Source organism: Oryzias latipes, chromosome 20, assembly GCF_002234675.1.
Source record: "Oryzias latipes chromosome 20, ASM223467v1".
Lineage (NCBI taxonomy): Eukaryota > Metazoa > Chordata > Actinopteri > Beloniformes > Adrianichthyidae > Oryzias > Oryzias latipes.
The window spans coordinates 4,730,112-4,745,009 of record NC_019878.2 but is presented as its reverse complement, the minus strand read 5'-3'; the positions used below and the strand labels follow the sequence as shown (position 1 = coordinate 4,745,009).

General features: G+C 42.4%; 3 protein-coding genes across 3 annotated transcripts in view; 2 read left to right on the top strand and 1 right to left on the bottom strand.

Annotated features, from left to right (window-relative positions):
- The window catches only part of LOC101170716 (probable polyketide synthase 1), a 28,698-nt gene extending 19,241 nt beyond the window's left edge, over positions 1-9,457 (top strand). Inside the window, exon 11 of the transcript XR_002292607.2 lies at positions 9,360-9,457. The gene's annotated coding sequence lies outside the window, so the exon portion shown is untranslated. The remainder of the gene's footprint in view (positions 1-9,359) is intronic.
- Positions 4,673-5,888, bottom strand: LOC101170473 (galactose-3-O-sulfotransferase 2-like). Its single transcript, XM_020712538.2, has one exon. It carries the CDS (start codon positions 5,624-5,626, stop codon positions 4,769-4,771), a length of 858 nt encoding a protein of 285 aa, XP_020568197.1. The 5' UTR covers positions 5,627-5,888; the 3' UTR covers positions 4,673-4,768.
- A 3,119-nt stretch (positions 9,458-12,576) lies between the features above and the next one.
- On the top strand, positions 12,577-14,692 carry LOC111946689 (zinc finger CCHC domain-containing protein 18-like). Its single transcript, XM_023950411.1, has one exon. The coding sequence runs from the start codon at positions 12,930-12,932 to the stop codon at positions 14,679-14,681; it is 1,752 nt and encodes a 583-aa protein (XP_023806179.1). The 5' UTR covers positions 12,577-12,929; the 3' UTR covers positions 14,682-14,692.
- Positions 14,693-14,898: the final 206 nt, after the last annotated feature.

The following is a 14,898-nucleotide window of genomic DNA, read 5'->3' as shown; positions in this document are numbered from 1 at the left end:
GCTCTCTCAACCTCACGCTCCACCTCCCAGATGGCAGCACCGACAACACAGGAGTGAGGTAGGATTGTGTCCTGAGTAGTATCACAGGAGGCTGGCAGCTCGAATTGCCTGGACAGGGCATCAGGCTTTAGGTTGCGGGACCCTGGGCGGTAAGTGAGGGTGAAATTGAAGCGTCCCAGAAAAAGGGACCACCGAGCTTGACGGGGATTCAGTCTGCGGGCAGAACGGAGGTACGACAAGTTCTTATGATCTGTCCATACCAGGAAAGGTTGAGATGTTCCTTCCAGCCAGTGGCGCCATTCCTTCAAGGCCAGCACAACTGCCAACAGCTCACGATTCCCCACGTCATAATTCCTCTCCGCAGGAGACAGTTGTCGGGAGAAGAAAGCGCAGGGGTGCATCTTCCGATCTGAGGATGAACGCTGAGAGAGCACCGCCCCAACTCCAGATTCTGAGGCGTCCACTTCCACCATGAACTGAGCTGTAGGATCAGGATGAGACAGTACAGGAGCAGAACAAAAAAGATTTTTCAACTTAATAAAGGCTGCCTCAGCTCCTGAGGACCAGGAGAAGGGTTCTCGTACAGAGGTCAGCTTGGTCAAGGGAGAAGCCACAGAGCTGTAGTTTCTGATGAACCTCCGATAAAAGTTGGCAAACCCCAAAAACCTTTGGAGTTGCTTCCTGGTTGTGGGTGTAGGCCACCCTTCTACAGCTTTGATCTTGGCAGGATCTGGCTTGAGTTGGCCCTTCTCAATCACAAACCCAAGAAAACTGACACTGGAGGCATGAAAGTCACATTTCTCACCTTTAGCATAGAGCCTGTTTGCTAACAGCCTCTGTAACACAAGCCTGACATGTTGAACGTGCTCATCAAGAGTCCGTGAAAAAATCAGAATATCATCAAGATAAACAAACACAAATCTATTCAACATGTCACGCAGAACGTCATTGATGAGACATTGAAAAACAGCTGGAGCATTAGTCAGTCCAAACGGCATCACTAAATACTCAAAATGTCCCAGAGGAGTATTGAAGGCCGTCTTCCACTCATCACCCTCCTTTATTCTCACTAAATGGTAAGCGTTTCGGAGGTCGAGCTTGGTGAAGATGGTTGCAGTCTGGAGGGAGCTGAAAGCAGAGTCCATGAGTGGGAGAGGATACTTGTTTTTGACTGTTATATTGTTTAGACCTGTGTAATCAATACATGGGCGAAGGGACCCATCCTTCTTATCAACAAAGAAAAATCCCGCTCCAACAGGGGAAGAGGATGGACGGATGAGTCCAGCAGCCAAACTCTCAGTTATATATGTCTCCATCGCGTCCCTCTCAGGCTTGGAGAGGTTGTACAGTTTACTGGAGGGTAGAGAAGCACCAGGTAACAACTCAATCTCACAGTCATAGGGTCGATGAGGGGGCAGAGAGGAAGCACGGTCCTTAGAAAAAACTTCCCTGAGGTCATGATAATCCGATGGTACACAAGAAAGGTCAATAAGTTTAGGAGGCTCAGGAGAGGTGGAAACAGGTGGTACAGCAGCATGTAAACAGTGAGAGTGGCAAAAAAGACTCCAATTAACTATGGATTGAGAAGACCAGTCTATGTGTGGATTATGGAGTGAAAGCCAGGGCAGACCCAACACCAGCAGAGAGGATGGAGATGAAATGATGTTAAAACTAATCAGTTCTCTGTGGTTGCCAGAAACCAGCAGGGACACAGGACGTGTTCGGTGAGTGACACAGGATAACAGTCTACCATCCAGAGCAAACACTTTTTTAGGGTTTGGTAGAAGTTCAGTGGGGATGTTGGATTGGGACACAAACTGAGAGTCAATAAAATTGTCATCTGCACCGGAATCCATTAAAGCCTGGATCTGTAATGTTGTGGTGTCATATGAGATCGTACCTTGAAGATGGATGCGTCTGGAGGAGGGATCCACAGGGGTTCGGCTCACCAGTGCCCCTCCTGAGCCTGATGAGCCCGGTCTTTTGGCCGTACGGGGCAGTTGGGCCGGAAATGGCCAGACTTGCCGCAGTAGAGGCAGAGCCGCTGGTAGATGCGGCGCTGACGTTCCTCAGGTGTGAGAGTCATCCTGCCGAGCTGCATAGGCTCCTCGCTGCAGCGCGGCGTGCTCTGTTCCTGGGGAGGCGTGGTCGCGGAGTCCCGCTGAGTTGCAGGTGGAGGGAACACCGGCAGATGAAGGGGCGTGACCGGCAAGGAGCTGGCGGGACGAGAGGGTCGAGCTGCTCTTTCCCTGCGTCTCTCCCGAAGGCGGTTATCCAGCCTTATGGAGAGGGAAATTAACTCCTCTAGGTTGGAAGTTTCGTCACGAGCAGCTAGTTCGTCTTTGATCTCCTCTCTAAGACCCCGGTAAAATATTCCGGTGAGGGCCTTTTCATCCCAGCCACACTCCGCAGCGGAGATGCGGAAGTCAATGGAGTACTCCGAAACTGAAGCGGGACCTTGGCGTAAGGAGAGCAGGCGATTTCCAGTCTCTTTTTCCTGGAGAGGATGATCAAAAACTTTGAGCATTTCAGCCGTGAATAAAGCCAAAGAGTCGCAGTGGGGAGAATTACTGCCGGCTAATGCAACAGCCCAGGCAGAGGCTTTGCCTGACAGTAAACTCATGATGAACGCCACTTTGGATCTTTCAGAGGAATAAGTGAGAGGTTGCTGATCGAACACGAGTCTACAGTGATGGATAAATGATTTGCATAGACCTATCTCTCCGGAGTACCTGCTGGGAGTGGGGATGAAGGGCTCACGGGGAGATGATGCAAGAACGTGAGGAGCAAGTGACGGGGCTGGATCCGATACTGCGGCTTGAACTGGATCCGGGGATCTTCCTGAGGTGAGTTGAGACGAGACCTCCTCCAGGCGACCGCCGAGACGATTTATTCCGGTGGAAAGATGTTGAAGGGTGTTCATGATTTCCTGGAGAGCTTGATCATGCCGTCCAACAAGGGCCCCTTGGGACGAAAGGGCATGTTTAACCTCTTCAAACGCTGCGGGGTCCATATTTTGGCCGGATTATTCTGTTAAGGTGAGCGGTAGGACCCCAAAGCAGAATCTGACTCCGAGGGCAGTTAAACAGTTTTTATTCCTCACAGGACAAGGAACAGAATTGGACAGGCAGCAGAATCAGGGAGCTAAACTGGAAAACCACAGATATGTAGAGCAATGGAAAAGTGATAATCCGGCATGGAGAAGCAACAGGCTCAGGCATTTAAAGACCTTGATGAGATGAGGATCAGGTGTGCCATGTAGGGAGGCACCAGGGAAAAAGTCAGCCACGCCCACCTGGTCACACTGATCACAACAATGGGAGGATTTTCAAACAGGATAAAGTGTATCTGAAGGCCCTTTGATAATAATGACTAGTAAATTTGTCTAGACAATGCTGATCACCACATATATAGGTGTGTAGAAATAGGTGTATTGGTTTTTAGATTGTACTTACTGCTTTGTCCCTAAAAACCTCATCTTCCAGTATGACCATGGAACTGTTGTCTGAACATCACTGGTCCAGATTAAAAATATCAAGCCTCACTCAAAACCCACTGCATATTGCTTTTTGAAGAGGGGTTGGCGCTTAAGACACCATCATACACCTGCTGAAGCAAATCCACCATCGTCTAGAAAAATACAGGCAGCAGAATGAGGGTCTGTTCTTTACATTCTCCTGTGCCGTTTTTTTCAGTTCAACCTGTTTAACCCTTGTGCTATCCTATTCTCCAGAGTCTGCAGGAAAATAATTCCTGATAGAACCGGCTCAACAACCTGTGCAGACACCTGAGAGAATCTTCTCAGGACAGATCGATACTGACAGAGAAACCAGTTCAGTTCCTCAAAACTGAGACACGTGGTTTTCTAAGTGTCAACCTTAACTGTTAAAAAAGGTCTTTTTGAATCAGAATCAAACAGATCAGTTTGGTTGGTGAAATCAATTCATAGATTAATCATTACATCCCTAATCTACATTTACTGCTATTACAAAATGTATGTTGATGAAACTTGTTATAGTAGTGACAAAAACAAAAATCTACTTTCACCCCTGAGTGTATACACGTTGTATAACACATTTTCTTTTTGCTGGCATCTTGATCTCCAGGGCTGCTGTAACAATTGAATTGCCCCAAAAAGTTTATCTTATCATGATAAATGTCATAAAACCTCACATCACAAGAAAAGTAGAATAATTTGCCAGGCAAATTGTCGTCCAGCTATGTGTGTAGATTGCCAGGTCCTTTGCCTGACGTCTGTTGACTTTTGCTGATCTGATTCTCTGATTTTCCGAACTTTTGAAAAACTGATCCTAAACTTTTGTCTGTCAATCAAACGTTTTGAAACTTGGAGGCGGGGCCAAGCAGGCACCACATACAGTACTTTTATTGAGGCATCTGGTTGGTCAGTTTAGAACTTGAATAATTTGCACTAAAAAAAATCATGAAAAGAAATGAGGATTATCAAGAAGATGTCAAAAAAGGTAATAGAGCAAGAATGGTTATTCGGACAATAGAATGACTGCGTAACAGCTGTTTATTACTCTATAGAAGTCTATGGGATTTTGGCGTCTTGGAGCCAGCAAGTACTTCCTGTTTGGAACGACAGGGGAGAGGGGTCACTCAGTCCAGTTACCATATACAGTCAATAACCATCAGCGCCCATCCCCCCCGCCAAAAATAAATAAATAAAATAAAACAAAATAAAAACTAAACTTTTCATTAAGCTGTTTTGTTATTTGGTTCCTCCAGCGTTGTTTCCTTATAGGTCTCATCTCTGGACGATAGTTTCAGACTCTTTCCCTTTTCGCCACGAGAAAGAGGCGGTTTTAGTGGGGAGTCTGAAGTGAGAAGAAGCTTGTGGAAACTGCCGTGCATAAAGCTGATGTGTGTACTGCAGCTCTGGAGTGACGAGTCTCTGACATTTCCTCTTGCTTTGTGTGTCAAGGTTGGGGTTTAAGTTGTATCCTTGGATTACAGCTGCTCCGTACTGAAACGGCTTCAGGTCAGAGTCCTCTATTTTTGATGGGTCAACGGCCCCTTCGCCTTTGAGACAGGTTCTTGCTAACTTGGCCTGCAACATCCTCAGCTGTGATACCTCTGCCTTCATCTTCTGCCGTCCAATGAGGTGGTCTACTTTGGTCCAGAAGGTGGTGTTGAAGTGCAGGTAAATCCTCCAGTCTAAGGCGTTCCATCTCTTGATCCGCTCTGCAGTTTCGGGTGAAATTTTGTTATGGGTCCACTCACTACGACTGTTCAGCCTGAACGACACCACGTCCTCCAGGGACCAGCAGAGGACGTGCTTGAGCAGTACCATGGACTCCTCGAAGTAATCAGAAATCAGAATCAGCTGGAAGTCCTGCTCTATGGCTGCAATTGCCTGACCAGCCTTCTCGTCCAGGTCTTTTGGATCCACGTTGTTAGGAAGCCCAAAGTCAAAGGCCAGGACATTGTGTGCGTACTGGTTGCTGGTCTCTGAAGAACTGTAAGTCTTCCAGCAGGTATTCAAGAAGTCGTCCAGGCTGTGCGCTTTTCTGAAGGCTGGAATGCTTTTGTAGTAAACAAAGATAGACTCCATCATGGAAACAGGATGTCTCAGTATGGAAAAGTAAAACGTGTCCTTGGGCATCACCTTTGCCACCTGTGGGAGTCATAAACAAAACATTTATTAAGGTTACATGGAGGCTCAAGACAGATAGTCAGGCTACATCTGGATCCAACATTTTAAATGCAGCCCCACCCAATCTCCTTTTTTGATTGACCTTCATCAATCATAAAATGCAGCTGTTTGGGGGACTAATCAACAAATTAAATAATGTAATCTTTAATTTTGAAGGATTGAAAATAAATCCATTCAGAGCTCTGACAGACAGAAAAACAGACTATTTGGTCCATTCAATATGAGCAAACAAACATCGTTAAAAATAGAACAAAAATATTCGTTGACGGTAAATGAAAACATTTATGAGAGCTGGAATAAAATTTCTGAAGGCTCTGAAGACAACATTTGTTTTCACCATCACTTCTCTTGTTTTACATTATTGAAATCAGTATATATTTCATAGTTCCAAAGGGTAACAGCTTAGACAGGCCCTGGTCACAGTAATAAAGTTTATATGGCTCAGTTTCAGTTGTATAATAATATTAATTTAGTTACAATAAACTATGGAGATATTGAGAAAGCCATAAAACCACACACATAAGAAATCACTGCAGTACCAACAAACCAACGCCCTGTCACAATGCTTTCCTCAATCTGTTCTGTTTCTGAAGGTCTGGTGGGTCTACAGATCTCTGTGTAAAATATTCCTGCATCCTCTGACTGAAATCAATGCTTCTGATCAGAAAAAGGAACCAAAAAGTTGCAGAATTTTGGTTTGTAATGAAAAATACAACTCAAGAAATCTGTTTAACTGCATGAAATCCCTCAGAATTTACAGTATATCCTTGAATCCCCTCCAAAATAAACAGACAAAGATCTAGACAGATAAATGCTGGTGCTATCTATCATTTAAAGACCTTCTCAAATGAAGATTGTGTTTTTGTTGTTTTCAGCATCTTTTTGTAGCAATTTTTTACGGTGGCCCTGAAGTGCAAATCGCATCAACAAATCACTCGATGCAAAATTATTTAAAAAATCACACCAAAAACAAAACTAATTAATGACAAAAAAAATTCAAAAAACTTTGCATTTTAAAAATCAAAAGAAAATTTCAGAAATCAAAATGTCAGGCACAAAAATGAAAAAATATTTCAAAAACAAGAGTAAATTTCAGGAAACAAAATGAAATGTTTAAAAAATAAATGATTGACAAACGTCATTTTCCCATCAGCAATGTCTCACAGTATCTACTTTTTCTGGTTTCTCATTGTGCTTTGTTTTTCAACATTTTATTTTGTTTTCTGGAAATATCTTTTGCTTTCCGAAATGCTAATATTTTTTTATAGAAACTGTAGGTTCTATGGGACTTGCTTATTGGATGATGACGTTTGTCCAACATTTTAACAGAAGTTTCATCATCCAATCAGCTATTTCCCATAATACCTACCTAATCAGGTTTCTCATTGAGTTTCATTTTTATTTAACATTTCAGTTTGTTTTCAAGAATTTCCTTTGTTTCTTGAAATAGTATTTTGTTTTTCATTTTTTTCATTTGGGTTGTGGAATTTTGTTTTGCTTTCTAAAATGTAATGCTGTTTTTTAAATATTTAAATATTTGTTTTGCTTCTTAAACTGTTGTTGGTATCTTTAAATCAAGTTATCAAGCCGTGTACCTTTGACGCACTAAGGAATGATTTGTGTAATGAAATGTGAGTTATTTTCACAGTTCAATTTCCGACCCGGAAGTAAGACGACCTGATCTCTGAGGCTCCGCCTTTCACTCCTTGTGGGGGCCGGCCATTTCATGACGTCAGCCTAGAGTCGGCTTCAGCAGAGTCTGTGTTTCACCTACGAAAATAAACAACATCCAACCTTTTGCAAAGATGGATGTACATATTGTGCATATTAAATCAAAGCTTTTTTCCAAACACGTCCAGCTCCACGGAGAAAGTGGGTGTCTGCCGCTGGCAGCGCAGACTCCTCCTGGAAGGGGCTGTTCCTCACTTTATGACATCACAATGTGAGGACCCACTCGTGGATTGGGAGCAGTTGGTGCTCAGAGTGCAGGTTTTTAGAGGAATACTCAGAAATTTGTGAATGGACCAAGGCACCACTTTGAGGCTGTTATTTGTGAGGAATAAACATTATAATACACTTAAAAGCTCAGAAATTTGATTTTGCATTATACACACCCTTTTAAATGTTTTTTGGAGTCGAGTGATTTGTTGATGTGATCTGCACTTTAGGGCCAACTGCATTTTTTTCATGATGGAGGACATTCTGTAACATTATCAGGGCATCACAAATGGTGAGAAATGTTGGAACTATCCAGCCGTACAGTTTGGATTCAGATTCCAGCTCAGTCGAGGAAAACAAAGACCTACATGGATCTATTTGTCTGCAAGTGGATGAATCACAATGGAGTGTAGCAGGAAGACTGTTGCCTGTCGTTGTTGTTTGTGCAAAATTCCAAGAGTTTTCAAACAGCATTTTTTTCATCTGCTTCTGATTCAACACAATTTGAATAAAGATATAGTCAGAAACTAAGTTTTAATCCTAAAACTTCTGTAAACAGTACAGACGAAAAGTTTGGACATACCTTCTCTTTCAAAGTTCAAAGTTTTCTTTATTTTCATGACTATGAAAATTGTAGATTCACACTGATAGATTCTCAACAAGAGAATGCCAAGAGTGTGCAAAGCAGTAATCAAATCAAAAGGTGGCAACTATGAAGAACCTAGAATATGACATATTTTCAGTTGTTTCACACTTTTTTGCTATGTATATAATTCCACGTGTTAATTCACAGTTTTGATGCCTTCATTGTGACTCTACAATTTTCATAGTCATAAAAATAAAGAAAAACTCTTTGAATGAGAAGGTGTGTCCAAACCTTTGGTCTGTACTATCGGTTGGGGTTGTGAGGGGCTGTAAGCTAGAGGGAGCGAGTGTAAACCAAGGACTGATGAGGAAATGATCACTGGTTTACCCCCACCCACAACTCAGAGGTGAGTTTCTAATGAACTCCTGCCGCTCTGCAAAAAGATGTCCTAAAAACAATACAGTATTTTGGATTTTGGCTAAAAACAGCATGATCATAAGTAAAAGACCACTGGGAATCCTTTGAAAACAGATCAAAAGGTTATCGGAGTGGGACTTAAAGCAAAAACATTATCAACCTAAAATATTTAACTCGACACCTGTCCCCCCAACTGAGGACTCATCCCCATTTGAAACAAATCAAACAGAAAAACGCTGAAGGTTTCATGATGACGAAGCTTACCTCAGGTTTCTTGAACCTCATGTGGTTGCACATGATGTGAAACTCCTTCACATGTCTGCTGCTGAAGCCCTCAACATAGTGGGCCGAGAAGAAATGGGGGTAAAATAGCTGGACGTGTTTGTTCACGGGTAAGGCGAAGGTCAGGTTCCTGCTCTCTCCAAAGCGGTATAAAATGTTCAAGACAGTGCTGCTCCCTGTTTTATGTGTTTTGAGAAAAACAATGTGGATCTTTGGATGGCAGGTTTCTTTGGTGTGAGACAGGTTCACACGAAACTCCGTGTGGAGCGTTTTGTCTCTCATGTTTTTGAAGTTGCTCCTGGAATCATTCAAGTTCTCTCCTGCTTCCAACTTGGATGTTTCAGCAGTATGGATGATTTTGTTCACACCTCGGAGGGAACCGTCATTGGAAAAGTCAAGGTTATTATCTCGAAGATGCAGCTCTGCAGCTTGGATCTTCTCTGTCAAGCTGAAGCGTAGGTGAAGGTCTGTTGGGGGGGGTTCATGGGGTGGCAACCTCAGAGGTGGCCTGCAAAAATCAGGATCACAGAAGTTTAGTCATGTTGAATTTGAAGGAGAAACGAAGGCAAGGCAGTTTCAGCCAGAAGATGCAGGTCATCAGCCTCTCTTTTGGTCTACAAACGTTTGCTGCTATTCAGATTTCAGGAGTTTGCTTGAACACACCAGGAGGAAAGATAAGTGAAAGAACAAAGACCCCTTCTGCACCCTGTACAGTTGTGCTACATTCACACCGGGCATGTGACACGGGTTCAAAGAAAGCACAAAACGCAGCTCGGTGTGACATGTCATAGCAGAGCAAACCCCATGAATCTCGTTCTAGGGTTTTTCTTTCACAGCTCGTTTCCGATAAATGAAACATTTGATGTCGTAATTCCAGCCGGACACAAACTGCGACAATTAATTTCTACTCCATGATCAATTTTCAAACGGTTGGCACTTCCGTGAATTTAAAAGGACGCCATTCATACATCACTACCAAATCTGAGTCCCTCAGTCAAAGTTTGACCTAGTCTGACTTTCAGCACGAGTTCAATGAGCACGCATTTTGTACTCAGAGTCCAAAAATGGTCTTAAAAATACACATTAATGTGAGTGTTTTGAATGTGGATGCCTGAAGCGCGCATATACATGCGTTCACATATACAGGGGTGGACAAAATTGCTGGTACCCCTCAGTTAAAGAAAGAGAGTCCACAATGCTCACTGACATGACTTGAAACGTTCAAAAGTAAATAAATTAAAATTTATTGAAAAATAAATCATCAAAATATGCCAATACTTTTGAGTTGTTGATTAAGAGAATTATTTAAAAAACAAACTAATGAAATAGGGCTGGACAAAAATGATGGTACCTCTATGAAAGACTGAGAACTAATTGCCCAGGGGGTCATGATGAACTCAGGTATGTCCTTTAATTGACATCATTTAAAGGTAAAGGCTATAAAACCATCTCTAAGCAGCTGTAAGTTCCTGTGACAACAGTGGCACATATTATTCAGAAGTTTAAGACCCACTGGACAGCAACCAACCTCCCTGGACGTGGCCGGAAGAGGAAAATTGAAGACAAATTGAGGAGACGGGTAGTTTGAACTGTATCCAAAGAGCCCAGAACAACCTCCAAAGACATTAAAGGTGAACTGCTAGATCAAGGTACATCACTGTCAGATCGCACCATTCTTCAATGTTTGAGCCAGAGTGGACCTCATGGGAGACGACCAAGGAGGAACCACTGTTGAAAGGAAACCATCAAAAAGCCAAAAATGCATGTTGACGAGCCACAAAGCTTCTGGGAAAATGTCCTTTGGACAGATGAGACAAAACTGGAGCATTTTGGTAAGGCACATCAGCTCTATGTTGGTAGACTCAAAAGGGAAGCATACAACGAAAAGAACACTGTCCCTACTGTGAAACATGGAGGAGGCTCAGTTCTGTTTTGGGGCTGTGTTGCTGCATCTCGCACAGGCTGTCTTCAGTTCTATTCTATTCAATTCAATTTAATTTGTATAGCCCAAATTAACAACAGTCGTCTTGATGGGCTTCGTATTGGTAATTGAAAAAGTTAAACATAAAATCAAAAGGATCATAAATACCTAGAATTCAATATGAAAATACTAAATTGAACTAACAAACTCACTAAACTAAACTGGACATCCCTGCCCTCGGACTCCCCTTCGCGGTCTTGAAGTTGTGCAAGGTAAAATGAAATCTCCAGATTATCAAGGCATTCTGGATAGAAATGTGCTGCCTAGTGTCAGAAAGCTTGGTCTCAGTCGCAGGTCATGGGTCTTCCAACAGGACAACGATCCAAAATACACAGCCAAAAACCCCCAAGAATGGCTAAGAGAAAAGCGTTGGACTATTCTGAAGTGGCCTTCTATGAGCCCAGATCTGAATCCCATAGAACATCTGTGGAAGGAGCTGAAACATGCCATTTGGAGAAGACACCTGTCAAACCTGTGACAGCTGGAGCAGTTTGCTCATGAGGAGTGGGCCAAAATACCTGTGGACAGGTGCAGAAGGCTCATTGACAAATACAGAAACCGTTAAATTGCAGTGATTGCCTCAGAAGGTTGTGCAACAAAATGTTAGGTTATGGGTACCATCATTTTTGCCCAGTCCTATTTCATTAGTTTGTTTTTTAATAATTCTGTTAATCAACATCTCAAAAGTAATGGCTAATTTTGATTTTTTAATTTTCAACAAATTTTAATTTATTGTTACTTTTGAACGTTTCAAGTCATTTCAGTGAGCATTGTAGACTTTCTATTTAACTGAGGGGTACCAACAATTTTGTCCACCACTGTACTTTTCACTGAAAGTGCGTTGTCGAGGGCGTCGTGAACGTAGCATCACAGATCATGACCTCCAACCGGGTCATTCTCCAAGTACAGCAAAATGCCTTCCTACCTCTTCTGTTCTTAAGAGCTACAGTTAATTTTATTCTGTTTTCCTCGATGAAGATGATTATGCCATTTGTTAGATTATTTGTGTTAATGTTTTCATGCCTTGTGTACAGTGTTCTTGGGTGTTTTGAATCAGTTGTAACCCAGGTTACTAGAACTTGTGGGAGAAGTTTTTTTTTATCCTGTAGAGGGCGCTGTAGGTTGGGAAGGACAGAACAACATGCGCGGAGGGATACGTCAGATGTGAGATCTGTGAGCTGGACCTCAGACTGCTGAGAGAACGTGAGCGAGTTGTCCCCGTTCTTTTATGTTTTTCTTGAAAGAAAGACAATTGTCTTCAAGATATTGCCTCCCAGATAACACGTTTTGTTTTGTTTCACACTTACAAAGGAATTGATCAGGTTTTTTTCCATTGTGTGAATTCACCACCGTCGCGAGTGCCCAGTTCCCACACACCGCAGCAAATGACGGAAGTCTGGTGATGGCGAGCCACCCAACTGGAGTCTGAAAAGAAACAACCTTAACCTGGAACACTGATTGCCGCAAAGAGGAAATTGAACATTGCGTTCAATCGTGGTAGGAGAGTGACTACCTTAATTCCACAGGTGCCCAATCACCTGGATCTGAAAGAACTGCCCAAGGACGGAACAGACTTGTATTTCTATTTTTAGATATTGTTTTGATTAAGAGAATTTTACATAATTTTATTGCATTATATTTTTTGGAACCAACCTCGTATATTGGGTTTAAAACTGAACTAAAAAGTATTTTTTCTGAAAACCTTGCAAGGTAAAATTTGACCAACCCCGGGGTTAACCAATTTTCTTTCTACACAAATTTTATTTGGGTTATCAGGTTTAATTGTTCATGTTCTGGAACTGTTTGAAAGTGTTTTTGTTAATTCCCATCCATTTATAAATAAGTCAAAAGTTAAAAAATCATAATTGTGGTCTGTGGTCATTTATTTAATTTAGTGTACTCAACTGCTCCTCTGAACCTAGAACTATTCTGGTCCAACTCAGCATTTGAGGTGCTACATTTTTGGCGAGCCAGCCAGGAGCAGTTGAAGTAATAACAGTTAGTAAAACAGACCACTTTAGACATTGACTAAAATAACGAGAGAAAAAATGGATGTGGTTGAAAGTGAAAATGTGAAGGTGTCTAACTCTGTAATTGTGAGGGGCCTTACTGAAACAGAAATGGATGAAGAACTAACAGAGTTCTTAATTAAATATGGACGCATTGCTAGAACAATCCGGATTGATAATCCTCGATCCCAGTACCACAAACATGTTATTGTTGAATATGAAAGTGGTTCCGCTGTTTGCACCCTTAGTCCTGTGCTTCCATACACCTTTGAATCTCCTAGTCATGTCACCTATGAGATCAGAGCACTTTCTGCTGAATACTTACCAGTTGCTGCTCGTAGTGCTACTGATGGATTCATGAGTGAACTCCAAAGACTTTCTAAAATAACTGGCAAGTCATTTGAAGAAATTCTGAAAGATCAGCTTTCCATTTGCGAAACTTCAGCTACAGCAGGTGCTGGACAGCCAGAAAACCCATGTAACGCACAGACACAGAGTGAATCTGATCCACAGTCGCAGGCAGACCCTCAGGTTTTCCCTCAGGTTGCCCCTGCTGGTGTAGTTACACCAGAACCTGTGTCCACTACTGGAAAAGACCCAAATTCTTTCTCTTTTAACACAAGAGAAGGCGTCCAAGAAAAAACTGCAGGCTTTGTCAATCCTCCAGAAGTGCAGCGCATGATTGTTGAACACATAGTCAGGAATGAGACTTCAGCTACCCAAAGTGTTTCCTTCAAGATTAGAAGTTTTTCTGGGAGAGTTCCCTGTCCTAGTCATGAAACCGATTTTGAGTCATGGAGAACTAGTGTGGAGCTCATATTGCAGGACAGTTCTTTCTCAGATTTGCAACGTTCAAGAAAGATTCTTGATAGTTTGTTGTCACCGGCAGCTGACATTGTAAAACATCTAGGACCCCAGGCTTCACCTTTAGCTTACCTTGAATTGTTAGAGTCAGCTTTTGGAGTGGTAGAGGATGGTGATGAGCTTTTTGCTAAATTCCTTAACACACTTCAAAACCATGGAGAGAAACCGTCGCATTACTTGCAGCGACTACAAACAGTGATCACAAAAGTGCAAAAACAGGGTGGTATTTTACCAAGTGAAGCGGACAGGCATCTTTTACGTCAGTTTTGTAGAGGTTGTTGGAATGATGCGTTGATAGCAGATCTTCAACTTGAAAGAAAGAGAAATAACCCTCCTTCCTTTTCTGAGTTGTTGTTGCAGTTGCGAACTGAAGAGGATAGACACGTTGCAAAGGAAAATAGAATGAGGAAACATCTTGGCACGTCCAGACAAAAGGTTAGCTCAAATTTTGTTAGTGCAAGTTCTGTCGCACAAGACACATCTGTTGAAGTTGATATAAGTGAAATGAAAAAGCAGGTTTCTGATCTTCAGAGTCGATTTACCAAATTAGAAACACCACGGCATCAACGGGAACTGTCACCTCAGGAAAGCAGTGTAGCAGAATTAAAGAAACAAGTCACTGATCTTAAGAACCAGCTTATAAATTTGACCTCCCAAACGGAGAAGAAAGCTAAAGCTGCTAAAGCTAGTGTGAAAACCCCAATTAAGCCCAAACCATCAGAGAAAAATTCTGTCACAAGCCAAGCTTCCAGTGTCAGACCAAAACCATGGTATTGTTTCCAATGTGGCGAAGATGGTCACATAGCATCCACCTGCTCAAATAATCCCAATCCAGCTTTAGTCGCTGCCAAGAAAAAGCAGCTAAGAGAAAAACAGTCTGTGTGGGATAGTCAACATGGACAGGACTGCACTCTGACTTTAAACTAGAGTCGGCTCTTGTTAAGGGACACACAAGAGCTAAAAGTGCTGTTACTAGTCCCACTTTCAAAAAGAAAAATAACAAAGACAAAAAACTCTTTGTTCATTCTAGATCGACCCCACCAAAAACCCTTAAAGGTCTGGTTGGAGCGAAGTACACAGCAGAGTTACTAGTTGAAAACAAAAAAGTCAACTGCCTGCTTGACACAGGATCACAAGTCACAAC